The sequence below is a fragment of the Schistocerca gregaria genome, chromosome 2 (assembly GCF_023897955.1).
Source record: "Schistocerca gregaria isolate iqSchGreg1 chromosome 2, iqSchGreg1.2, whole genome shotgun sequence".
In the NCBI taxonomy this organism is placed as follows: Eukaryota; Metazoa; Arthropoda; class Insecta; order Orthoptera; family Acrididae; genus Schistocerca; species Schistocerca gregaria.
Genome location: NC_064921.1, coordinates 448150233 through 448177938, shown reverse-complemented (window position 1 = coordinate 448177938; position 27706 = coordinate 448150233). Strand labels below are relative to the sequence as shown.

At 41.0% G+C, this 27706-nt stretch overlaps 1 protein-coding gene across 1 annotated transcript in view; it reads right to left on the bottom strand.

Moving 5' to 3' along the window:
* Window positions 1–27706, bottom strand: part of LOC126325567 (phenoloxidase 1-like) — a 180408-nt gene that overhangs the window by 115516 nt on the left and 37186 nt on the right. The window contains exons 5-7 of the mRNA XM_049995261.1: window positions 24717–24906; window positions 12206–12429; window positions 10147–10349 (exon numbers count right to left, since the gene is read on the bottom strand). Coding sequence (XP_049851218.1) covers window positions 10147–10349; window positions 12206–12429; window positions 24717–24906 — 617 coding nt within the window. The remainder of the gene's footprint in view (window positions 1–10146; window positions 10350–12205; window positions 12430–24716; window positions 24907–27706) is intronic.

The window sequence follows — 27706 nt, the reverse complement described above, 5'->3', positions numbered from 1 at the left end:
AAAGTTCCACCCATTTCTGCTACATGCCATTCCATGTCACTTATGCCATGATGTGCAACCAGGAAATCAAGTCTGAGAATAATGTTGTAACTACTGCTCTTCATCGGAAAAATACCTGCATCAACTTGGAAGTTAAGCTCCCCCGTTCAGAACTTCAACACTCCAGCACCGATTCAATTTACCTGCCCTCAGCTATGCCATTAACCTCCTGTGTCGTGTACTTAAATTATTTGCCCCAAATACTCTCTTGCTTGCAACTGATACCTGAGAACCAGTATCCAACATTTTACCTAATTTATTCCCCAGATATCCAATAAAAAAAAAGTCTGCCACTGCTTTCTTACATGCACTAACTCTTACTGGGACCATGCCAAAGTAGACACCTCAAACCCTGAACCATTTAGCTGCTGTCCATAAGATCTACCCTGTGACTGAAACTTCCATTGCTGCTGATTTCAGTTACTGCATTGCCAATCTGAGTGACCAAATTTCTTGCAATAGCTGCAATGTTTCTGTCTGCAATCTCTTTGCACATGACCCTTTCAGCCAGACTGAAAACAATTTATATCCATACTGAACACTGTCCGCCATTCATGTGACCTAACAAATGACTCAGTTTCCTCTAATGAAAATGAAATATCCACTGCTTCACTCAAATACTCACGAAATTCCAAACAAACCATTCTCAACATTTCTGGTTGTAATCCCCTCAAAAATGCATCAAGACCCCTCTGCTCTGCTCCCCATAAAGTTACTGAGTTAACCCTGTCATCATCCGTTAGCTCAGAGGTACCTACATTGATCTTACAAATACCATCAGTGAAACTTTCAGTCGATTCATCCTGCTTATGAAAAACCCTAGTAAGTTGTTCCTGACAATATCTTGCCATCTTCTTCTTCTGATACCTCTCTATTAACCCTTCCTGAAATTATCATTACACATAATGTGTGCTGTACCATTTCTCATTAATTTCAGCCTAGCAATATGTAATAATTGCTCCTTACTCCAACCCCCAATTTGGTGGCTGCAGCCAAACTGTCATGAAAGATAAAAACATTTTCCCTCCTGTTTCCCTGAAAATGGGGTTATCAATCCCACAGCAGTGCCATCCAGGCCGGGTGAGATGGGATGTGACTGTTTCCTTCCTGCCACTCTCAGCCCATTTAACTCTATCTGTAATTTATCTACCTCATCCCTAAGTTGCTCAATAACCTCAGCAGCTGAATAATCATTCACCATGACTACAATTTAATCAAGAGAAAAGTATACCAAAAGAGTACAAAAATGATCCAGGCAGAAATTGGCACACCATCGCTGTAGGTGCCCCAGACTGCTGACTCATAACTCTGTGAGATCTGTCCTTCACAATTCCTCAGCAGTCTTGCTGACACCAGTGTAAACATGCGCAGGACTCCACTACCCATTGCCATATTTGAACATGAGTTCTCTGCTGGGTGTAAGGAAAAGAATGGTGGGGTTGTGACCATGGATGGCACCATGATAAATAACAGCTTTTATTGATCAACTGTATATATTGGTTGTTGGCCTCCTAGGCGAGATTTGCCTCTGCTTATAATATTCTTGGCAGTGATTAATTTCGCTATCAGATGCTCACACATGTGCCCACTGCTGCAACTACAGCTGCACTGGTGTAACTGGAATCCGCTGCTTCGGTAGAGGCCCTATGACCTTGTTGGGTTGTACCACGGCAGCTGGAACCATGTGCCGCTGCAATCGCAGCTAGGGGGACGTGGTGGCAGCAGCAGGGGGATTGTCTCAGTGACCATCCCCAGCAACGGCTGTCTGGTGTTGGCATGTCAGGGTCCCCAGCTCTGGCCCTGCTCACAGTGTTTGTGGAGGCAGCATCCCAGGATGATGGCGACAGTGAATTACCACAATGCAGCCCACTTAATGACTCTCATGACAGGTGGCTGCTTGCTGATGGTGTCCAACAGCAGTGACAGTGATAACTACAGTGGTGACATCACTCTGGTATCCCCTAGGAGATGATCTGCATTGTAACAGTGACTATTGCGATGACTACAATGACAGTGATGACTCCAAACTGGTGGCAGCACTGAGTGACAAAGGCTCTGCATCACCTCAATGCCTTCAAACAGTTGATGATGAGAAGCTTGCTGCTGATCTTTAAATACAGATTTCTGCCACTGATGTCTGTTGTTCTTCCTCCTCAGTTGTCAGTGGAATATTCTGGTGTTGCTCAGCTGGTGTAGTGAGTCAATTACTGCTGACATCCTGGAGTGCAGCAATCTGCTTCTTGTCACGTCATCCATTGGTCAGTAACACAGCGTTCTGCTTCATGTTGCTTAACTCAGTGCTCCACCTACCCACTTGCATCATGGTACCCTACCACTGAGCTATGCAACAGAATGTAACACACAGATGACTTCTGGCTCCCAATATTCCTTCACGTTTTAACTAAATTCATTAACAACTGTAAAACTCCTATCTTTAACTAGCTTAATTGCATCCATCATTCAACCCTCTAATCACTATTCATGCAATTTTGAGGCTAGAGCTACAAAAAATTGTGTCTGGTTTAATGGTCCAAAATAAAGAAACGTGTTTCAGCATTTTTGGAAATGTAACCCCTATGGATGTGAAATATTGGTGAAACTTTTCAAAAAACAAATCATTATTAAACAACTCTAAAGCATTTTTTAAGCTACACCTATGTAAATTGGTTTTATACTTCTGAGTTGGAAATAAAAAAAAAATTGTTTTAGTGTTTTTGGAAATTCAACCCTCAATGGTGTGAAATATGGCCAGACTGATTCATTGACTCATAATTACCAGGGCCAAAACACTATGGACAGGAACTTGAAATTTGAAGAGGGTGTTGATCTTTTACTGTAGGCATCATGAAGCAAGAGACTTTTTGAAATTCCACCCTTAACTGAGTGAAGTAGGTGATGGGAGAATTTTTGAAAATATGTTGCTATTAAGGTAATTTTAAAGCTAGAAGTATGAAAACTGTTATTTGGTTTCACAGTCAGAAATCGAATAAATGCATGCTTCATCATTTTTGGAAATTCGACTACTAAGGGAGTAAAATAGTGGGAGGACTTCACACATTATTCTTACTGTTCACTTCTGTGCATAGAACACTTGTTTTTCTAGTGACTGATTTCCCCGTAGTATTATACCATAAGCAATAAATAGATAATAACCAAAAAATGCCATTTTTCTTGTGCTTTTTGTCCCCACTGCCAGATATGAGTCTTAAGGCAAAATCCCAAGGGATTACTATCTGATATAGTAGTGTCATCAGCAAATGTGGTGACTTTTCCATGTTCTGTACATAATGGCATATCATCTATCTATATCACAAAAGTGCTATCCCAGAACCTGGAGCCCAAAGTCTGGAACCCAAAATCTGGAACCCAGTACCAGCTGCAGCGAGGCCAAAAAAATTTCATTTTCAATATTTCACATAATTACAGACTGAATTTAAAAGTTTAAAATGTTATCATAATCTACTCATTAAAACATATAATCTGATGTTTAAAGGTTAACACAACAAGACTAGTATTACAGTTAGAAACTGTGTGTTTTATTGAAGTATTGTTCCTGAAGGTGCACAAGCACTCAGAATTAATTCAGCCAGTATTTGGGAATGAGTGCATTTAGTAACTTGCAACAAACATTACACATAGTTTCAAACCCTTACGAATGTTTTTCTCACTGACATCTCCCCCCCCCCCCCCCTCCCCCCCACAAACACACACACACAAAGTGATGAAAGGAAAAAGTCTCTCTCTCTTACTACATTTTCATTGTTCATGCAGATGAACTTTAGCAGCATGCTTACTTCTTTATTACTGACTCTATTAACAACACAGTTTCTGGACAGTAACCAAATGTATCACTGAATGTAACTGCAAAATTAGGACATTGATGACACACAGTTCAAGAGATATGACATCATAAAACATTGAGATGTGCAGAGAACTAGCTTTTGCTTCAAACTGAGTGCAAATCACCTCATTTATATCCATCCAGTGTTTTATAAAGACCACACTTAGAGTCTTCTAAAAAATTTTAAACATAATTTCAAATCTTTCTGATACTTTTCTTCTCTCTCACACTTAAAGGCAAATATTTAGCACTTTTACTGATTTGTAAAGTAATCAGATGTATAAAATTTAGTACACACACCCCTGTTTGCTGTATGAGAATTAGCTCTCAGATGTTACAACTGCCTGGCTCCCACAGGAGCTCACATGTAGGCTGCCCTGTATGAGAAGCATGCTGGGTGGGTAGTATTGACAAGCCTCATAGGGATTACCCATGTGGATTGGTATGGCTGAGCAGAGAGAGTGGGGGGCAGTGTGATGATGTGGATGGAGAAAGGGGAAAGAGGATATGGATAGAAAGAGAAGGAGAGGAGATGATGGGCAGAGAGAGGGGGAGGACAGTGCTAACAGAGAAAGAGTGGGAGATTGAGTTGTGCAGAAAGAAAGAGGGGAAGAGGAGATGATCAGAGAGAAAGGCAACAGGATATGGACAGAGAGGAGTGGGAGGAGGTGAAGATGTAGGAGGCAATTGGAGACTAGAGTTGTAGTGTGCAGTTGGAAAAGGAAAAGGATAAGGAGATGGGCAGAAGAAAGGGGAAAGGCATAAGGACAAAGAGAGGGGTGAAGAAGGTGTGATTAGAGAGAAAAGGTGGAGAAGATTTACAAAGAGAAGAGGGAGGAGGAGATGGAGAAACAGACAGAGTCAGGAAGAGGGGCTGGACAGATGAAGGTGGGAGGATGAGGTGGGCAGGGAGAGGGGGGAAGAAGAGGTGGACACAGAGAGGAAACATGAGGAGAAGTGTGCAATATATGTGTTGAACACATATACAAGCAAAGTCATGGGAAAAAGGCTAGTTGGTAAATATTAGAAAACCTTGAGGCATTTCACTCACCATACAGCGTTAGTCTGAAGGTAACTCAGCCACCATGCATTTCTTCAATGATACCTTTCTGCTGTATATCACACAGATAAGATTAAAGCCACTTGCCTACTATTCCACTTATTATTAGGATCTTAGCTTTATTCAAGAGGATATAGTGACCAACACTCTCAAGACCAGACAAGTGATCCAGCAGAGAGGAAGAATATCACTGGGTAGTTTTTGCATTTTCGTCAAGAAGCTATGTTGTCAAAGAAGACATGAGTTCCAGTGTACTTTTCATCTATTTCATTTGTTAGAATTTGTAGCTGTAGTGGTAATAAATAGTTTATATCAGAGAAGGAACCATTTACCACTTAAATTTTGGGGACCCAGGATTGATCACATGAATGAGTGTTAGCCAAAACTGAATAATGCAATGATAAATGTTTTGTGTTGTGCGAAAGCTGAAATACCAAAACAAAACGAAAAACTACTAGGTAAAACAAATTCTGTGGAATGCTGAGTTGTAATTTGAAACAGCAGGTTTGCTAATGGGTTAATTGAGAGACATTGTAACAGATTTTTTTCAGCTATTTTGGAGCATTGTGAAGAGTCAAATAAGTTGATCGAATATGAAATCAGAAAAGTCATTAGAAAATATAACCTGTTCACCAATTAAAACCATTAAATTTAACATAAGTCAATTTTCAAACCTTTTTCAGATAATAGAAAAAATTGGAAATGTTTGACAGAATTTTCTGGTATATTTTTCAATCAAAAGCTGGTGAACTTCAAGTTACAAAGACATTTATTCATCTATTGATGAGCCATTTTCGTAGCAGAGTTGGAGCAATATGCTAATATTATGTATAGAAAGTGGCTTGAAAAATGAACTGACTAGTGAAAGCTGTCGTTACTTATCCAAGACTGACAAATGTGCACTGAAAATTAAAAATGACATATAATTTGAAGAGGAGATTGATGTTGCTGATAGACAAGAAAATACAATCAAAATGGGTACTGATAAAAAACTGAGTTTACTAGAGAAAAAAATAAGAAAAGGTTCCAATTAAGAACAGTCAATAAATGTGAAACACAATTCTCAGCACATTTATAGGAGCACCATGAATTTTCTCTATTATTTTGTAATGCTGGAGCTGCTCTTACATCATTTACTGGCAATCATGAATCCCCACTTAATAACAGGACCTTAGACTTTTAGGAAACAGTGTTTTTAATGGGTTGCAACCATATGGATATGCTTATTTGAGCAAAAAAATTACTTTATGATTTGGCTCAGTTTTTTATTCATGGCAAGAAGGGTCTTACATCTTGGGCTGCACTTTAGAAGACTTCATCATGAAGATAAGTACTGCAGAGAACCACAAAATGCTGTCTTGGCAAAAGAAGAAACAGGAAGAGTGTCTTCAAGAATATTTTTTCATAATATAAGATACTGGTACTTACAATGATTTGCTGTTCCAATATGTGACAGATGAGACAGAAAATGACTCTGACACAAAAGTTTTGCTTTATGGTGCTGGAAATGTGAAACAGCTTCATGTATTAATGAAGCATTATGTAAGACCTATTAAATCATTACCAAAAGTAATATTGTAACCAAAGTGCTGTAGAGAAAATTTCAAAGACTCCAGTAACAAAAAATAGTACATAATAATATTTGAATAAATACTTCAGATCCAAGCACACATTTAAATATTTATTTTGAACTGATGACACGTTTCAACTCTGATGTCATCTTCAGATCTGCAGTGTGACAGAGAAGCATATGGCATTTGTAAACATATTTTCTATGTCAGTATTAATGAAATATGTAACTGTAAGACTTTGCATATAGATAACATACCCCATATGTTTCAAAATTATGTCATACATTTTGACAACATTAAAGATTTAAATAGTAAAGCAAGCTCTACCAGCAGGCAGATCACAAGCAATCAGCATGCCCTTAACAAAAATACTATTTACTATAATGGTGACATGTATCTTTTACTGATCCCATCCAACCACACAAATGCTTGTCTGGAGCTATACGGAGTTGGGCACTGTGACAGGCAAGCTAACCCTTATGTCCGATAGGTGGCAGTGTGGTAACAGATGCTACTGTCTGCATTTGCATTAGATAAATTGTGCAGTTTGCTTATCAGAAATCTTTACAGTAATTAAAGTATTTCAAATCCAATGTTAAAGTAAATTATAAACATTTTGTTAAGTTTATATAGTGGCAATAGTTGCCAATATATAAGCTTTCATAATGAAGCAATATCATCAATCAAGTAATAGAGTGCTAACAAATTTGTATTCTGCAATGTATATGCTAATACACTCCTGGAAATGGAAAAAAGAACACATTGACACCGGTGTGTCAGACCCACCATACTTGCTCCGGACACTGCGAGAGGGCTGTACAAGCAATGATCACACGCACGGCACAGCGGACACACCAGGAACCGCGGTGTTGGCCGTCGAATGGCGCTAGCTGCGCAGCATATGTGCACCGCCGCCATCAGTGTCAGCCAGTTTGCCGTGGCATACGGAGCTCCATCGCAGTCTTTAACACTGGTAGCATGCCGCGAGAGTGTGGACGTGAACCGTATGTGCAGTTGACGGACTTTGAGCGAGGGCGTATAGTGGGCATGCGGGAGGCCGGGTGGACGTACCGCCGAATTGCTCAACACGTGGGGCGTGAGGTCTCCACAGTACATCGATGTTGTCGCCAGTGGTCGGTGGAAGGTGCACGTGCCCGTCGACCTGGGACCGGACCCAGCTACGCACAGATGCACGCCAAGACCGTAGGATCCTACGCAGTGCCGTAGGGGACCGCACCGCCACTTCCCAGCAAATTAGGGACACTGTTGCTCCTGGAGTATCGGCGAGGACCATTCGCAGCCATCTCCATGAACCTGGGCTACGGTCCCGCACACCGTTAGGCCGTCTTCCGCTCATGCCCCAACATCGTGCAGCCCGCCTCCAGTGGTGTCGCGACAGGCGTGAATGGAAGGATGAATGGAGACGTGTCGTCTTCAGCGATGAGAGTCGCTTCTGCCTTGGTGCCAATGATGGTCGTATGCGTGTTTGGCGCCGTGCAGGTGAGCGCCACAATCAGGACTGCATACGACTGAGGCACACAGGGCCAACACCGGGCATCATGGTGTGGGGAGCGATCTACTACACTGGCCGTACACCTCTGATGATCGACGAGGGGACACTGAAGAGTGCGCGGTACATCCAAACCGTCATCGAACCCATCGTTCTACCATTCCTAGACCGGCAAGGGAACTTGCTGTTCCAACAGGACAATACACGTCCGCATGTATCTCGTGCCACCCAACGTGCTCTAGAAGGTGTAAGTCAACTACCCTGGCCAGCAAGATCTCCGGATCTGTCCCCCATTGAGCATGTTTGGGACTGGATGAAGCGTCGTCTCACGCGGTCTGCACGTCCAGCACGAACGCTGGTCCAACTGAGGCGCCAGGTGGAAATGGCATGGCAAGCCGTTCCACAGGACTACATCCAGCATCTCTACGATCGTATCCATGGGAGAATAGCAGCCTGCATTGCTGCGAAAGGTGGATATACACTGTACTAGTGCCGACATTGTGCATGCTCTGTTGGCTGTGTCTATGTGCCTGTGGTTCTGTCAGTGTGATCATGTGATGTATCTGACCCCAGGAATGTGTCAATAAAGTTTCCCCTTCCTGGGACAATGAATTCACGGTGTTCTTATTTCAATTTCCAGGAGTGTATTTATAGGATTTAAAAGCAATCCAGCAAAGGTTAGATATTACTGCTACACGTAAAACTTTCCCTGCATACTTATTGGTGGCAGATATTACACCATGAAGAGATGTGTGTCCCTGTTTATGCCAAGTACCGCTGAATAGTGCAATCAAGTCTCTACTACCACTGTTTTCAATTACTGCCTCTTACACACCTTTCTTCACAGATTCTATACAGACATCTTCTACTTTAGACCCAATAAATCTATGATAGTTCACAAACTTCATTTGGGGATTGGGAAGACTCATCATGCCACAGAAAACTGCACCTGCTTACCAATTGTACACAAGGCATAAATAAATCTAATGTTGTGTTCATAAATTTTGCTACCATTTTCTTCATTTGGGGTTACTGAAACACTGTTACAAAAGGTGGTCATTAACGAACACTTAATATGCTTCAGTTCCATTTCACCAGCAAGACTTAGTGATTTTTATAGAGAGTTCCATACCAACTTCACTATGCTGAATACATCTTACATAGTTTGCAAAAATTCCATTGAGAACTGACGTATTAAATATTGCATGCACATCCTATTTGCCATAAAACATTCATACTTTTAACCAAGCTTCCTCTATAAAGTACTTTCTTTCTCACTTTCTTTGTAATGGGCAAGGTTCCCAAACTTGGTTATCATCTCTATTGTTTATGGTAATAACACCTACCTTTGGCTTTCTAACATTTTTCCTTTTTTTAAAAGCCTTCAGAGGATTTCTAGTCACTTCACATTCACCCATGATTATCCTTCAATAAAACAGATACTTCAATGAACAGAATTCACTATGAATATTTTCAGGATTACAAAAGAGTAAATAAACATGAAACACATAACATTCTAGCAAGTGATATATATTGAACTATCACAGGCTAGCCACAACACTTATTTTCTCTCAGACCATAAAATGTACATTATGAGCATGTAGATTCATGAGTACAACATCTGACAGCAGTTTACCAATAACACAGTGGGTCACACCCATGCAGAACATATTTCAAAAATTTTAATAATAGTTGCAGACTTCTGAACTGAAAGGGGAAAGTTTGAACATTTTTAACATGCAAAAAAGTAAAAGTTGAACATTTCATGTTTATGAACCTTTCTGGAGCCCCTTAAGAAATCAACAAACACATCAAGAAAAGAAAGACGAATTTCACTTCATTGCAGAATTGCTGGTCACACTATATTGTTATTTTTCTTTAGTGGTTATTAACTTTTGTAGCTCATAATTAGATATTTCTCATATGAAATTATACATTTCAATGTGAAAATTCTCTCACTGATCCCTGAAATGCAAAGTATGTCATACTGACTCTATTAGACATTGATATTTATATGCACAATGATGAAAACACAGTTTTAGTAAAATAAAGTAACAGTTTGTAGTCTTGCAGCAAATCTGAGAGAAAATTTTTAGATACCTACAAGAAATAAAAAAAGACTGACCTGGCCATAATTTGTTGGTGGTAGTAGTAAAAGAGCTCACCAGCACGATCTGTACCATTCATTGGAAATGGTCCCTGACCTGGATAAATTATATGCCAGTACCAGTGACATAAGTTGATCCCAATATCCTCACGGAAATATGCCACACGATGTTCGGGATCAAGGTTGGAGGCAGTGTAGTCCACTGGAATTTCAATAGGAACCTGTTCCAAGGCAAACATATTTTCTGAGTAAAAGGTATAACTGTGAACTAGGCATCTAGTAAGTGTAATCTGTACATAGTTACACTGTGGGAAAAAATATACTACGGTATGAAACAAGACACAGACCTTACTTTTAATATAGATGTCACATAGCACATAGATTCAGCAGTCTCTTTATGGTGCATACAAAAGCATGTCAACAGTCAGTAAGAGTTATGCTAAGTGAGGTATAATTGTACACTGACAGAGAGTCATGGATGTTGCTCACAAGGAAAAATACCTCAAAGAAAATTGTTAAAATTGATAACTACAGGAAGAGATCTTATATCTGATGGCAAAGGTGTCCAATAAAAGAGCTATGCTATAAACATTGTGAAACCAACTGCCGGAAACTTTTGACGAGTACTTACCAATATGCGTGCATTTAATCATGAAGTTTCAGTATAGTACTTTGTACATACTCCACTGATGAGTGAAATGTCCACCCTGAAAACGTGATATTGTCTGTAGCTAACCTACTTCTCTCCGCCTTCTTACAGGACTGCCCATCCATCAGTATATGAAGGGATTGGCAGACAAAATGCTAACCCACAAGAGCATATTTTAATATATTGTATATGGTCATGTGGTACATTCAAAAACACAAAAGATAAAGTGATTGGTCCAAGTCTCATTAAATTGAGGGTTATCACCTTCTTTTGCCTGTCAGGCTTCACTGGCAGTGAGCTGGCAGCTCAGTATAGTCAGCTAGAACAATGTAGCAAAGCAAGTGTATGCATATGAAAGTATGTGTGTGTACATGTACTCCATATTTCTAAAGAAGGATTTGTCCAAAAGAGAGCAACATTCTCAGTATATTTATGTGACCATCAATGACTCAGCAGCTCAACTATTTAGTGATTTAGGTTTTCTGTGGTTTTCATTAATTACTCCAGGAAAATGATAGAGTTGTTTCTATTACAGAGCTATGGCTGGTTACCTGTCACAGCCTTGCCAAAGTAGAAATGTTACGTATGTAAATGCCAGTATATATAAACTGCACTTCAAGCAGAGACTTGTGGAAATTCCTAGCTGTTACAATAAATAATAATTCCATTGTAACTCTTCTTACTCTCACTTAGAATCTATGAAAATATTTAACAGGCATTAGAACATCATGCAAAAATACAATGTGGGGTCAGAGTGTAGCTGCTTTTAGTAATAGACAACATTCATTGTGGAAGAAGGAAGAAGAGTTAAGGTTTAAAGTCCCTTCAAAATCAAGCTCAGCATTCACTGTGATAGAGTGGCATTATCGTAAATCAATAACAAAAAGGAAATCAAATGATTTATGACAGGAGACCCACAAATTATTCATGCTTTTGAAATAATAACACTATCCATATTGAATGTTGAAGTCACATGAACTTTTATATCACATTACCTGGTTAAATAAGATAGCATACAATTCAGCATTTATAATAAGTAAACATAGTAACTCAGCATTTATAATAAGTAAACATAGTAATTCAAAAATACCATTGAAATGTGAACAGTAGTCTTGTTATAAAAGAATCAGTTAAATCAAACTTCTTTAAACCCTTTGCTCACTAGCACAACAGAACAAAATGCAACAGAAATGGCTGGTTTTTACAATCAACAATCATCTTACAGATCATACAGAAAAGTAGAAAGTCATTCAGGAGAAGTACTGATGAAACCATCTGCCTATTTGAAAACAAAAATATATAAAACACAGATTGGTGTCCATCACAACAAAAATGTCATTATTTCCAGAGTAATTTATTGTTAGTACCATTAAACTGTAATTCAGTTCCAAGGTATGAAACAGTGCAATAAATGTGGTTTATACTCACCCTTGAGCCTGGTGGCACGATGTTTGCTTCCTGTCTAGCTTTTGAAAAAATCCCTCTATCCATGAACTTGTCAGGGAAAACCTCAGCCAATGAAGGCAAAGGTAGGTGCAGTGTATCTGTTCTGTGTGTTATAGCCACTGACATTGCATAAACAAAAAGATATGGATTTATACGCTCTCTACAGTAAACTGAAGCAGATAGAAGGTCTTCAACATTCTCCATCTCTGAAAAAAAATGGAATAAAGTTATTTTAACAAAATCAGAAAACAGAAGTTAACCTCTAGTCAGCCATACTGAAACTTTCATTTTAAGAACAACAATAGTAATACAATGACTAGAGACAGATAAATAATTTTGAAATCTTTGTTTAGTTTACTTTCATCTCATTATAAATCAAATAATATTAGACCCAATTTGGGTCTACTGTGCCTACATAAAATAACACTGTATTCAAATCCATCATAGCATCTAATTTACGTTTTGCACATTGTATATGTCTGCATTCATTTTTATCTCTATGGTATAATAGGAGATACTGGAAAATGTGCAGTATTTGAGTACATGTATGCTTCAAATTATTATTCTCCAAAATGTGAAAGAGAAGGGAAGCGCCTACTAACCACCTACGAAATACAATCACCATACAAGAGATGACAGAAATATAAATGGCAAAACACATTGAGACTCAAGATTTCAGAACTGTTCTAGCAGTTCATTTATAGTTATTTAAATGTAGTTTATAGTGAAATAAAGCTAAATACAAGTTGTATAAATTTTTAAAGGAAATAAAACTTGCTCGTGGTGCCTAAGGAGATATGAATGATTGGTGCTTGGAGCAGATTGTAGCAAATAAGATTTAAGTTCTAGAATACAGATAATTAGCTGCAAGTAATTGATTGCTCAATTGATAGGCTGACATCATATTCACAGTTTGAGCTTCACCCTTTCCTCCAAAATTAGGAAAATTAGCAATAATCTTATCAGATGTTAAAGTATGCTAAATGTTGCTTTGAAAATAACTAAGAGCACATGAATTCCATGGAGAGTATTCTTCATACCCACTGCAATCCACAACTAGATACAGTAACAATAACCTCATCTGATGTTAAGTTCTGCAAAGTTTACCAAATCTTGCTTTGAAAGTGACTAACAACAGATGAATTCCAAGGAGAGCTCTCTTTACAACTAATGCACTTACTCATGTCAATTAAGAACAGTGAGTATGTAATGTTGTGGGGCATTCTTTGGAGATGCACATTTAGTTTACCATACTGATTGATGTTCTTCAAAAGGGTTAAGCTATATGCCAGAATCAAATTTCACTCTCTCATTTCCCCCACCTCACTGACACTGAAAATAAAAACACACACAGTTATCTAAACCAATCAATTACTGAAAACTAGTAGTCAAACATTGTGAAGAACAGTATAAATGAACACAAAGTAGGGAAACCTTTCTGATCATATGGCTGAAAATACCCTTTTTGGTTTTCCCGTGAATACAGTTTTAGAACTTTCCTTTAGCTTCCTCTTGTAAGGATTAATTTGTTATGTACTACACACAGTAAATGGGACTTGCTAAACACCCGTTTTGTAACTCTGCTTATGAGAAAAGGCTGTTTTCCACATAGTATCTGGCTACTAATTCTTCTTGTGATCCCTATTATTGTGTTGTATTTTGTAGTGTGTCGCAGGCTGTTTAGTAGGCAATAGCATGTCACACTCAATGTTTAACTTAGTCAATGTAATATATTGTAAGGTTTCATAATGAGTAAGTTAGGTAAAGGTCCAGTCAGCCCACTGTCTGGGGAATGTGGGAAGTTTGTGCAGAGATGGAGTAATCCATAAAAGGCATATGTCTTGGGAGTGGTACATGTGCTACGACATTGGCACTTTCTGTGATGTGGGGCCACGTACTCCATGCGGTGCCATGCCAGAGATAAGCTCGGCCACTGGAATAGGTCATCAGATGACAGTGCATAACTGGCTTTTTCTCTGTGCAGAGATATAAAATTTGTCAATTAGGACCGTGGGTGAAGATGACACATGGAGCACACTGTCTGCTCTGGCAGTTGTAATGCTAACCTGGTGTTCTGTAAAATGTCAATGTAAAAGTTATTTATGATGTTGAAGAATATACAAGTTAGACAGACATCCAAGTATTTGTTGATATGGTGATGACAGTTAGAAAACAGCGTCTCTTAAAGCTCCACGTGTAACTGCCAGGTAAAGAAGAATGGTTATCGTGGCAGTCTAGAACTGAGTAGAGGGTCCAGACAACTACTGCAAACAGCTTCTGGATAATTTAAGGAAATTTTGAGTCTTCAGAACACCATAAAAGACAGCATATGCAAGTTATGTACTATATATGTAAGTACAAGCATCAATAAAGCCATTGCAACACTGCACTTGGCTATTGTGACAGGACAAAAATAACAGTTGAGCAGTGGAAAGAGAGTGATTAACACAAAATAAGATATGTTTTAAAAAATGTAGATTTTGCTAAGAAGTTAGACTTGTTGCCCTTGACAACAGACACCAGCAACACTGTACAAAAAAATTTTCTATTTTGGAAAAGCAAAGTCAAGAAGAATTATTTGTTAGCAGTCAGAAAACAGCAAAACCCTCCAACTACAGTGGATTATCAATAAAATACAGAGAAAGATGACAGTTCACAAAATATGAATAATGGAAAACAACAAATTATGAGCAGCCATCCAAGCAGCTTGATGTCTATGAGCAGCTGTCCCTGCTTTGATTACTCTTTGGGAAATCGATGCCATGTGACTATGAGACTTCACTACACTATGCCAAGGCTGGACAACCTACTGCTCTCACAGTCCAGCCCACACATCTGATGAGCTGTTAAAGTGCCAAAAAAGTACAGTTAGTAGTTTGGGTGATGGATTGAGATATTCAGTAGTTACACACGATTTATTTACAAAAAAACTGAGTTGTACATGAAGTGATACTGCAAGTGGGAGACTTGGTGGTTAAAGAAAACACAATTCTTAAGAGAATACTGGATATTCATACTTATATGCCAATAATAAGACACAGAATGGCATCAGAAACACCTGTATGGCTCTGTGATTTCCTAGTTAAATTAACAAATGAGTTAAGAGATAATTAAGCAAAAAATTGATGATAACACAAATTAGTTGATCAAGAAAATCAACGATTCCAAAACAGGATCGTTCACTAGCGCAGAAAATACAAAGGCAACTTAGAAAAACTGGAAAATGATTTAGATGCCCATATTAGAGAATCAAGGCAAGCAAAAGTAAAAACAAGTGATAGAATTTCAGACTACCAAAAATCATTAAATTCATATAAATAAAAGGCTGTAGAGGAAAGTGAGAAACAATGTGATACAGTGAGGAATGAGGTACGAGAACAGTCTTTAGAATTTAGCAATACTTTAGTACAAATGAGTGAGAAAAATTCACATCATTTCCAAAATGTGCTTTACACATGAAGGACATACAAAACAGCTAGAGATTTTGAGGATTGTTGAGGAAACTAGTCTGAAGGTAACTGGAATACTGTGTAAAAAAACATTCTGCTGTGATGAGGATACTTCTGTGCTTCAACTTATTCCAGAACTTTAAACAATTTTAAATGAGCTACCACACCTTTCTAGAGGGTTATTAGCTGTTGAAGGTTTAGGCAAACCTTTCATAGAGACCATCTATTGAAACTGTTTCATTTGCCTACTGGTACTGTAATACAGCCCAATGATATGCAAGAAGTGATGACATACATTTTACTTAAGCAAATATAAGATTGCACAACTTTAACAAAAATTATAGTACATCTGACTTATGTATTTATGATTTAGTATTAGTGAAAGATCACTCACAGAATTTTGGATTGAAAAAGGAAATGAGTAAATTTTTTCTGACTTATATTGGCCTTCATAAAATAGTTGGAATTTCACATCCTAAGACAGTGTATCTAGTGAATCCATTAACAGGCAAGGAAAAATGCCTATATAATACAGAAAAGATTGAGAAATTCATTGAAACCTCAGTAAGACAATGGTCCGAAAGTGTCCTAAATTATTACTAAAATACATCTAAAAAAGTACAGTATCATTACAATGTCTCAAGCAATGTAGGATTCCAACTTTTATTGTCCTTTTATGGGAATATTTCTTTTACTTTTTATACAATGTGTATATGTAGACCTGGTTTTACACACTTTTACAGGGGAGGTAATGAACAGAAGAATTAAAAGTCTTGAGACTAATGGAGCATGCGCGCACGCACACACACACACACACACACACACACACACACACACACACACACACACACACACACACACACACGCACACACGCACACATATCCCTCATTCCTGATGAAGCAAGCATTGGTTGCGAAAGCTGGAATTTTGTGTGTATGTTTGTGTGTCTATTGACCTGCCAGCGCTTTTGTTTGGTAAGTCACATCATCTTTGTGTGATTAAAAACAAAGATTCCAAGACTTACCAAGCAGGAAAGCGCCAGTAGATAGGCACAATGAATAAAACACACACACAGAATTTCGAGCTTTTGCAACCGGCGGCTGCTTCGTCAGGAAAGAGGGAAGGAAAAGGAAAGATGAAAGGATGTGGGTTTTAAGGGAGAGGGTAAGGAGTCATTCCAATCCTGGGAGCGGAAAGACTTACCTTAGGGGGAAAAAAGGATAGGTATATACTCGCGCGCACACACACACACACACACACACACACACACACACACACACACACACATACATACATACACAGACACAAGCAGCAGACATTATTACTAAAATACGTCTTTCCAATCCCGGGAGAGGAAAGACTTACCTTAGGGGGAAAAAAGGATAGGTATATACTCACGCACATCATTTGAAATATGTCTGCTTGTGTCTGTGTATGTATGGATGGATATGCGTGTGTGTGGGTGTGGGTGTGTGTGTGTGTGTGTGTGTGTGTGTGTGTGTGTGTGTGTGTGTGTGTGTGTGTGTGTGCGCACGCGAGTATATACCTATCCTTTTTTCCCCCTAAGGTAAGTCTTTCCGCTCCCGGGATTGGAATGACTCCTTACCCTCTCCCTTAAAACCCACATCCTTTCATCTTTCCTTTTCCTTCCCTCTTTCCTGACGAAGCAGTCGTCGGTTGCTAAAGCTCGAAATTCTGTGTGTGTGTTTGTGTGTTTTATTCATTGTGCCTATCTACTGGCGCTTTCCCGCTTGGTAAGTCTTGGAATCTTTGTTATTAATATATTTTTCCCATGTGGAAGTCTCGGCACAATGAACAAAACACACAAACACACACATAGAATTACTAGCTTTCGCAACCAATGGTTGCTTCTTCAGGAAAGAGGGAAGGAGAGGGAAAGACGAAAGGATGTGGGTTTTAAAGGAGAGGGTAAGGAGTCATTCCAATCCCGGGAGCGGAAAGACTTCCCTTAGGGGGAACAAAGGACAGGTGTACACTCGCACACACACACACACACACATATCCACCCGTACATACACAGACACAAGCAGACATATTTAAAGGCAAAGAGTAAGGGCAGAGATGTCAGTTGAGGCGGAAGTACAGAGGCAAAGAAGTTGTTGAAAGACAGGTGAGGTATGAGCAGCGGCAACTTGAAATTAGCGGAGGTTGAGGCCTGGCGGATATCGAGAAGAGAGGATATACTGAAGGGCGAGTTCCCATCTCCGGGGTTCGGATAGGTTGGTGTTGGTGGAAAGTATCCAGATAACTCGGATGGTGTAACACTGTGCCAAGATGTGCTGGCCGTGCACCAAGGCATGTTTAGCCACAGGGTGATCCTCATTAACAACAAACACTGTCTGCCTGTGTCCATTCATGCGAATGGACAGTTTGTTGCTGGTCATTCACACATAGAAAGCATCACAGTGGAGGCAGGTCAGTTGGTAAATCACGTGGGTGCTTTCACACATGGCTCTCCCTTTGACCGTGTACACCTTCCGGGTTACAGGACTGGAGTAGGTGGTGGTGGGAGGGTGCATAGGACAGGTTTTACACCGGGGTGGTTGCAAGGGTAGGAGCCAGAGGGTAGGGAAGGTGGTTTGGGGATTTCATAGGGATGAACCAAGAGGTTACGAAGGTTAGGTGGACGGCGTAAAGACACTCTTGGTGGAGTGGGGAGGATTTCATGAAGGATGGATCTCATTTCGGGGCAGGATTTTAGGAAGTCGTATCCCTGCTGGAGAGCCACATTCAGAGTCTGATCCAGTCCCGGGAAGTATCCTGTCACAAGTGGGGCACTTTTGGGGTTCTTCTGTGACAGGTTCTGGGTTTGAGGGGATGAGGAAGTGGCTCTGGTTATCTGCTTCTGTACCAGGTCAGGAGGGTAGTTGCGGGATGCGAAAGCTGTTTTCAGGTTGTTGGTGTAATGGTCGAGGGATTCAGGACTGAAGCAGATTCATTTGCCACGAAGGCCTAGGCTGTAGGGGAGGGACCGTTTGATATGGAATGGGTGGCAGCTGGAGGTACTGTTGCTTGTTGGTGGGTTTGATGTGGACGGATGTGTGAAGCTGGCCATTGGCCAGATGGAGGTCAACGTCAGGGAAAGTGGCATGGGATTTGGAGTAGGATCAGGTGAATCTGATGGAACCAAAGGAGTTGAGATTGGAGAGTAAATTCTGGAGTTGTTCTTCACTGTGAGTCCAGAATATGAAGATGTCATCAATAAATCTGTACCAAAGTTTGGGTTGGCAGGCTTGGGTAACCAAGAAGGCTTCCTCTAAGCGCCCCATAAGTAGGTTGGCATATGAGGGGGCCATCCTGGTACCCATGGCTGTTCCCTTTAATTGTTGGTGTCTGGCCTTCAAAAGTGAAGAAGTTGTGGGTCAGGATGAAGCTGGCTAAGGTGACGAGGAAAGAGGTTTTAGGTAGGGTGGCAGGTGATCGGCGTGAAAGGAAGTGCTCCATTGCAGTGAGGCCATGGACGTGCAGGATATTTGTGTATAGGGAAGTGATATCAATGGTTACAAGGATGTTTTCCGGGGGTAACAGACTGGGTACGGATTCCAGGCGTTCGAGAAAGTGGTTGGTGTCTTTGATGAAGGATGGGAGACTGCATGCAATGGGTTGAAGGTGTTGATCTACGGAGGCAGAGATACATTCTGTGGGGGCTTGGTAACCAGCTACAATGGGGCGGCCAGGATGTTTGGGTTTGTGAATTTTAGGAAGTAGGTAGAAGGTAGGAGTGCGAGGTGTCGGTGGGGTCAGGAGTTTGATGGAGTCAGGTGAAAGGTTTTGTTGGGGGCCTAAGGTTCTGAGGATTCCTTGAAGCTCTGCCTGGACATCAGGAATGGGATTACCTTGGCAAACTTTGTATGTAGAGTCGTCTGAAAGCTGACGCAGTCCCTCAGCCACATACTCCTGACGATCAAGTACCACGGTCGTGGAACCCTTGTCAGCCGGAAGAATGATGATGGATCGGTCAGCTTTCAGATCACGGATAGCCTGGGCTTCGGCTGTGGTGATGTTGGGAGTAGGATTAAGGTTTTTCAAGAAAGTTTGAGAGGCAAGGCTGGAAGTGAGAAATTCCTGGAAGGTTTGGAGAGGGTGATTTTGAGGAAGAGGAGGTGGGTCCCACTGTGATGGAGGACGGAACTGTTCCAGGCAGGGTTCAATTTGGATAGTGTCTTGGGGAGTTGGATCATTAGGAGTGGGATCAGGATTATTTTTCTTCATGGCAAAGTGATATTTCCAGCAGAGACTACGAGTGTAGGACAGTAAAGCTTTGACAAGGGCAGTTTGGTTGAACCTGGGAGTGGGGCTGAAGGTGAGGCCTTTGGATAGGACAGAGGTTTCGGATTGGGAGAGGGGTTTGGAGGAAAGGTTAACTACTGAATTGAGGTGTTGTGGTTCCAGATTGTGTTGACTAGAATTTTGAGGTGTTGGGGGGAGTGGAGCTGGAAGTGGGAGATTTAGTAGATGGGAGAGACTGGGTCTGTGTGCAATGGCGAAGGATTAGGCGGGTGAGGGCTATGAATTGTGCTGTTTGGTACTGGTATAAGGACTGATGGAAAGAAGAATTGCAGCCAGAGATGGGAACTTTAAGTGTGAGGACTTTGGGGGTAATGCCAAATGTCAGACAAGCCTGAGTAAATAAAATATGGGAGCGTAATCTGGCTAGGGTGAAGGCATGTTTGTCCTCCACAAGACACTATCCAAATTGAACCCTGCCTGGAACAGTTCCGTCCTCCATCACAGCGGGACCCACCTCCTCTTCCTCAAAATCACCCTCTCCAAACCTTCCAGGAATTTCTCACTTCCAGCCTTGCCTCTCAATCTTTCTTGAAAAACCTTAATTCTACTCCCAACATCACCACAGCTGAAGCCCAGGCTATCCGTGATCTGAAAGCTGACCGATCCATCATCATTCTTCCGGCTGACAAGGGTTCCATGACCGTGGTACTTGATTGTCGGGAGTATGTGGCTGAGGGACTGCGTCAGCTTTCAGACAACTCTACATACAAAGTTTGCCAAGGTAATCCCATTCCTGATGTCCAGGCAGAGCTTCAAGGAATCCTCAGAACCTTAGGCCCCCTACAAAACCTTTCACCTGACTCCATCAAACTCCTGACCCCACCGACACCTCGCACTCCTACCTTCTACCTACTTCCTAAAATTCACAAACCCAAACATCCTGGCCGCCCCATTGTAGCTGGTTACCAAGCCCCCACAGAACGTATCTCTGCCTCCGTAGATCAACACCTTCAACCCATTACATGCAGTCTCCCATCCTTCATCAAAGACACCAACCACTTTCTCGAATGCCTGGAATCCATACCCAGTCTGTTACCCCCGGAAACCATCCTTGTAACCATTGATGCCATTTCCCTATACACAAATATCCTGCACGTCCATGGCCTCACTGCAATGGAGCACTTCCTTTCACGCCAATCACCTGCCACCCTACCTAAAACCTCTTTCCTCGTTACCTTAGCCAGCTTCATCCTGACCCACAACTTCTTCACTTTTGAAGGCCAGACATACCAACAATTAAAGGGAACAGCCATGGGTACCAGGATGGCCCCCTCATATGCCAACCTATTTATGGGTTGCTTAGAGGAAGCCCTCTTGGTTACCCAAGCCTGCCAACCCAAAGTTTGGAACAGATTTATTGATGACATCTTCATATTCTGGACTCACAGTGAAGAACAACTCCAGAATTTACTCTCCAATCTCAACTCCTTTGGTTCCATCAGATTCACCTGATCCTACTCCAAATCCCATGCCACTTTCCAAGATGTTGACCTCCAGCTGTCCAATGGCCAGCTTCACACATCTGTCCACATCAAACCCACCAACAAGCAACAGTACCTCCATTTTGACAGCTGCCACCCATTCCATATCAAACGGTCCCTCCCCTACAGCCTAGGCCTTCGTGGCAAACGAATCTGCTTCAGTCCTGAATCCCTCGACCATTACACCAACAACCTGAAAACAGCTTTCGCATCCCGCAACTACCCTCCCGACCTGGTACAGAAGCAGATAACCAGAGCCACTTCCTCATCCCCTCAAACCCAGAACCTGTCACAGAAGAATCCCAAAAGTGCCCCACTTGTGACAGGATACTTCCCGGGACTGGATCAGACTCTGAATGTGGCTCTCCAGCAGGGATACGACTTCCTAAAATCCTGCCCCGAAATGAGATCCATCCTTCATGAAATCCTCCCCACTCCACCAAGAGTGTCTTTCCGCCGTCCACCTAACCTTCGTAACCTCTTGGTTCATCACTATGAAATCCCCAAACCACCTTCCCTACCCTCTGGCTCCCACCCATGCAACCGCCCCCGGTGTAAAACCTGTCCTATGCACCCTCCCACCACCACCTACTCCAGTCCTGTAACCCGGAAGGTGTACACAATCAAAGGGAGAGCCATGTGTGAAAGCACCCACATGATTTACCAACTGACCTGCCTCCACTGTGATGCTTTCTATGTGTGAATGACCAGCAACAAACTGTCCATTCACATGAATGGACACAGGCAGACAGTGTTTGTTGTTAATGAGGATCACCCTGTGGCTAAACATGCCTTGGTGCACGGCCAGCACATCTTGGCACAGTGTTACACCATCCGAGTTATCTGGATACTTTCCACCAACACCAACCTATCCGAACCCCGGAGATGGGAACTCGCCCTTCAGTATATCCTCTCTTCTCGATATCCGCCAGGCCTCAACCTCCGCTAATTTCAAGTTGCCGCTGCTCATACCTCACCTGTCTTTCAACAACTTCTTTGCCTCTGTACTTCCGCCTCGACTGAAATCTCTGCCCTTACTCTTTGCCTTTAAATATGTCTGCTTGTGTCTGTGTATGTACGGGTGGATATGTGTGTGTGTGTGTGTGTGTGCGAGTGTACACCTGTCCTTTGTTCCCCCTAAGGGAAGTCTTTCCGCTCCCGGGATTGGAATGACTCCTTACCCTCTCCTTTAAAACCCACATCCTTTCGTCTTTCCCTCTCCTTCCCTCTTTCCTGAAGAAGCAACCATTGGTTGCGAAAGCTAGTAATTCTATGTGTGTGTTTGTGTGTTTTGTTCATTGTGCCTGTATGCCGGCGCTTTCCCGCTTGTTAAGTCTTGGAATCTTTGTTTATATATGAAGATTAGGTGGTAAATAGCCTAGGTGGACTCATAACAGAGACAGCCTGGGTTAGGCATAGTGAACCTGTAGAAGAGATGACCTTGACTTTTTTTTTAAGACTAGGTAGACTCACAGATGGGATGACTTATATCTAGGTAAGGTCGACTCATGGATGAGCTGACCTTTACAGTTGTAGGGAGTAGATTGAATTTTATGTAGAACACTGACCCATCAGGTATTTTGCATAATGGAGGGATATCTTCCTCTCTGAATGAAGGTAACATATCATTTCTTACAAGAACGAAGTTAAGAGACAGTTTTATAAAGGCGTCCTCCAAACAGGAAGAGCAGCATTAATAACAATGATGATTTTTTCAGGAGAATAATGAGTTATAGATTATGTTGTAAAGGAATGCATCATCATACAGTTTCTTTGCATAGGTAGATGAAAATAAAATTTTAAAGAATGACATTCTAAATAGTATGCAAAGGTATACAAAAAAGTAAAAATAAATTACAATGGAATAACGAAGTTTCAGTTTTCTTTTGCCCTCAAAAGAATATAATAACATAGCTAATATCAAACAACATGTGTTAAGTGTGACACTAAGTCTCAATAATAAAATATTAAAAAGAAGCAATGCAAGCTGAATGTAAACCAATGATTCCGACATTTCATGCCACCATGGTGGGATATGTCGTGTCACAGCCTCCTTCATAGAAAAATAGCATGTCTCACACAGGGCTCAACTTACCCAATGGAAAATGTCAGGAGATTTCTTAATGTGTAAGTTAGGCAGAAAGACTGGAGAGCCCACTGCCTGGGAAATGTGGGAAATTCTGTGCAGAGACAGAGTAATCCATGGAAGCCATAGGTCTGGAGAGGAGTATGGGTGTCACTACATCGCCACCTGCCGTGATGTCAGGCTGCTTACTCCTTGCTGGTGCCATTCCAAAGATGAGCTGAGTCCATGGAATAGCTCTGCTGATGACAATGCATGAATGGCTTCTTCTCTGTGCAGAGATATCAGATTTGTTGATTTGGACCTTGGTTAATGATCTGTCACATATAGAACATTGTCTACTCTGGCAGTTGTAATACTAATCTGGTGTTCTGCAAGATGTTAATGTGAAATGGTGTTTATGATGTTGAAGAAGTTAAACTGGTGTTTGAGTATTTGTTGATTTGAGGACGTTAGTGGAGAACAGCCTCTCTTGTAGCCCCACCTCTCTTACAGCCCCACACATAACTGCCAGGTGAAGAAGAACAACTATCAGAGCAGGCCAGAACCAAGTAGTGTCCATTACTGCAAACAGCGACTGAATATAGCGACTGAATTATTTTGAAAATTGTGAGTATTCGGAACACCAGATGAGATGGCATACACAATGTCATGTGCTAAGTGTGTAAGTACAAGCATCAAACAAGCTACCGTGACACTGCAATTCTTAACATACATTCACAAGATCCTGTTTATTTACACAACAATTACTCAAATAATCATGGTTTGCACAGGGAATTTTTGATGATGTAACCAAAGTGTCCGAAAAGTACCCTTTTAAATTTGTTATGTTTCAAGTTGAAATTCGGAAGTTGAGAGTTCTTTTCATTTACCAGTAGTCCTCAGACAACAAAAGGTTCACCATTCTGTTTTACCAATATGCCTAAACACATTTTAATAAAAAGAGATCAGGTATACTGTTTTCAAAAATTAGAGCTGGTATGAAAGATTTGTAGCATCCTGTATATACGAGACACAATTTACACTAGTTACCTCACATACACTGCCACATCAACTTAAGGTGATAGAACACTGCATCAGCTATTTCTTCTTTTGGTAAACCAAATCTGTGATTACATTATCCTCACACACAGATTTACTATTTGACAGATTTACTATTTGACCTTACCCATGAAAATTTTCACCAGCTCTGCCGCATATTGTCGGTGTGCTGGTAGGAATATTGAAAAATTCTCTTTCCAATCAAGTTTCATGGGAGAAGCTATATCAGGTAGCTTTATTCGCTTAATATCAACCTGTTGCAGGCTTCCAGGAAAGCCACTCCTGTCGACAATGTCCACAGTTTGAAAACGATCACTCTGCAATATTTACAAAGTAATCATTTTACATTATTCGAAAAAAAATGCTGATTACAGTAGAATTAAGTAAGGGTTAAAAGTAAATCTACAGAGATGTATTGAAATATAAAGTATAAATATATGTATGTTTCAACTTTTTATACACTTCTATTAACCATTTTGAGTGACACATCCATACTGTAAGCTGAAAATTATCAGCAAGAGTCCATGGTCAAACAATAAACAAATGTATTGTAACATATACTAAAACAGTCATATACTAAAACAGCCATGAACATGTATTTTTGTGATGACTGTATTGCAATATCACATCACTATCTTTTAGTGGTGTATAATAACAATACCAAGAGAATAACAATGGCATTTAAAAGACTTAATATTAGTTTAGTAATTCTCAGTGATGTAAACATAAACACTGTAGAGAACACACAAAAAAATATATATATACATCATAGACTGATTCTACAAAATGGCTTGAAAGACTTGGTTCTACTTATCCCAAATTGAATAGGTCACCAAGTGCAATAGCTACAGTTCACATAATTGCTACTTGTGAAAATATTAACTATTTCTATTAATGATAATTTATTAGAGAGGTAGGCCAAATGCTAGTAAAAGATTGCAGTGGTGAATATAAAAAAGTAAAAGTTCATGTATATGACAGAATACTTTAACATGGCAGTTGGATTGCATAATTCTAATAGAAATTTCTGAATGGCAAATACACACAATAATGGAAAGACAACTAGTAAGATTACATGCATTCTCACACAAAACCACACAGATACCCAGGACATACACATTCATGGAAGTGACAAGACTAATTATTGGATATTGATTACTGAAGGCAGTTGCTTGTACAGACGAAGGTGGGAGGGACTAGGGAAGGGCATGTAATACAAAGGAGGGCAGCAGGGTAGGTCTTTCACCAAATGACTCAGCAGCTGCACAACAAGATGAAAGGAGTACAGAGGCTAGAGTGTAATAAGGGCTACAGAGAGGGAGAAGGTGCGGGGGAGGGGAGGGAGGAAGGTGGTGATGAAGAGGGAGATAGGAAGTGGAGAGAGTAAGGAAAAAGGGCGAAAAAAAGAAGGGGAGAGAGAGGAAGAGGGAGAGTGAGAGACAAAAATAGAGAGAGTAATAGAGAGAAAGAGCGAGACCACATGAGGGGGAGGGGGGGGGGATGTGGTGTGAGAAAAGGCAGTATATGATCTGGATGGGGAAGGAGTGGTGTGGATAGAGGGGAGAAAGGAAAATGTAAGGTGAGGAAGTGGGAAACTAGTTAGTGGAGATTTAGGGTAGGGGGGATAGCGAGAGTGCAGGATATTCTGGAGAGACAATTCCTACTCCCGCGTAATTCAGAAAAGCTTGTGCTGGAAGGGAGTATCAAAGTGGCCCAAATGGTGAAGCAACTTTTGAAGTTATGAGTGCTGTGGTGCCCTGCATATGCAACAACTGGATGGTCACATTTCTGGTTTACCACAGTTTGGCAGTGGACATTCAGGTGGTTATTTGACATTCACACATAGAATGGTTTACAGCAATTGCAGCATAGCTGATATATAACATGGCCACTTTCATGAGTGGCCCTGTCTTTTATTAGGTAGGAAATACCTGTGACTGGACTGTGACAGGAGGTGGCAGGTGGATGTATGGGACAGGTCTAGGTCTTGCAACTGCATCGAACACAACGTAATGGCCCAAAGTAGGGTAGGATTGAAAGCGGGATTGGAGTAGGAATGGACAATGATATTCTGCAGCTCACATGGCTGGTAAACCTGTATTTTGTGTTTTGTGAGTAAGATTTTGGATATGATATCCCACAGCCCAGAACACAGCAATGGATTGTCAGAGCCCTGGTGAAGGATGTGGTTAAGCTATTTAAGGCCAGAGTGGTACTGAGTGATTAGAGGTGCACCGATCAGAGTCTAGTTAACAGGGTTACTGCAGTCAGAGGAGGAGATGGTGTGGGAGATCTGTTCATGAATGTTCTGGACAGGGTATTGTCTGGAAATTAATGCTCTGGTAAATTTATCAACGTATTTCAACAATCCCTGTTTTCCACTGCAATTGTGGGATATATGGATGGTGTGGATATATGGAAGAGACTTTTTGATATGTAAAGGTTGACAGATGCCTAAATTGATAACTGGCACACATGACATAAATGGGTCTAATTGGAAATTTGTGGTAAGTTACTATGGAACCAGACTGCTGAGGTCATCAGTCCCTAGGCTTACACAATACTTATTCTAACTTAAACTACCTTACGCTAAGGACAACACACACACCCATGCCTGAGGGAGGACATGAACCTCTGGTGGGGGGAGCTGTGCAAGCTGTGGCAAGGCACCTCAGACTGCACAGCTACCCCAGGCAGCACCGACCTATTTACATAGCCTTCTGAGAAGTAAAGATCAACATCTAGGATGGTGGCTCATTGAGTAAAGAAGGACCTGGTGAAGCAGATTTGGAGAAGGTGCTAAGACTATGGAGTAAGGAGTAAAAGATTATCCTTGCATGAGTCCAGATTACGAAAATCTCATCAATGAATGTAAATCAGACAAGAGGTTTTAGGTGTTGATTGGACTGTATGGCACGTGACTACCCATGACAGTACCACTGATCTGTCTGTAGTTCCAGTGTTCAAAAGTGAAATAATCAAGGGTAGGATGTGGCTGTATAGGAGCATTAAGAAAGAGGTGGTGGCTTTGGGATCAGAAGGACATTGAGAAAAGTAGTCTTGTATGGCCACAAGGCCATGTCCATGTGGGATGGTGATGAATAAGCAAGTCACATC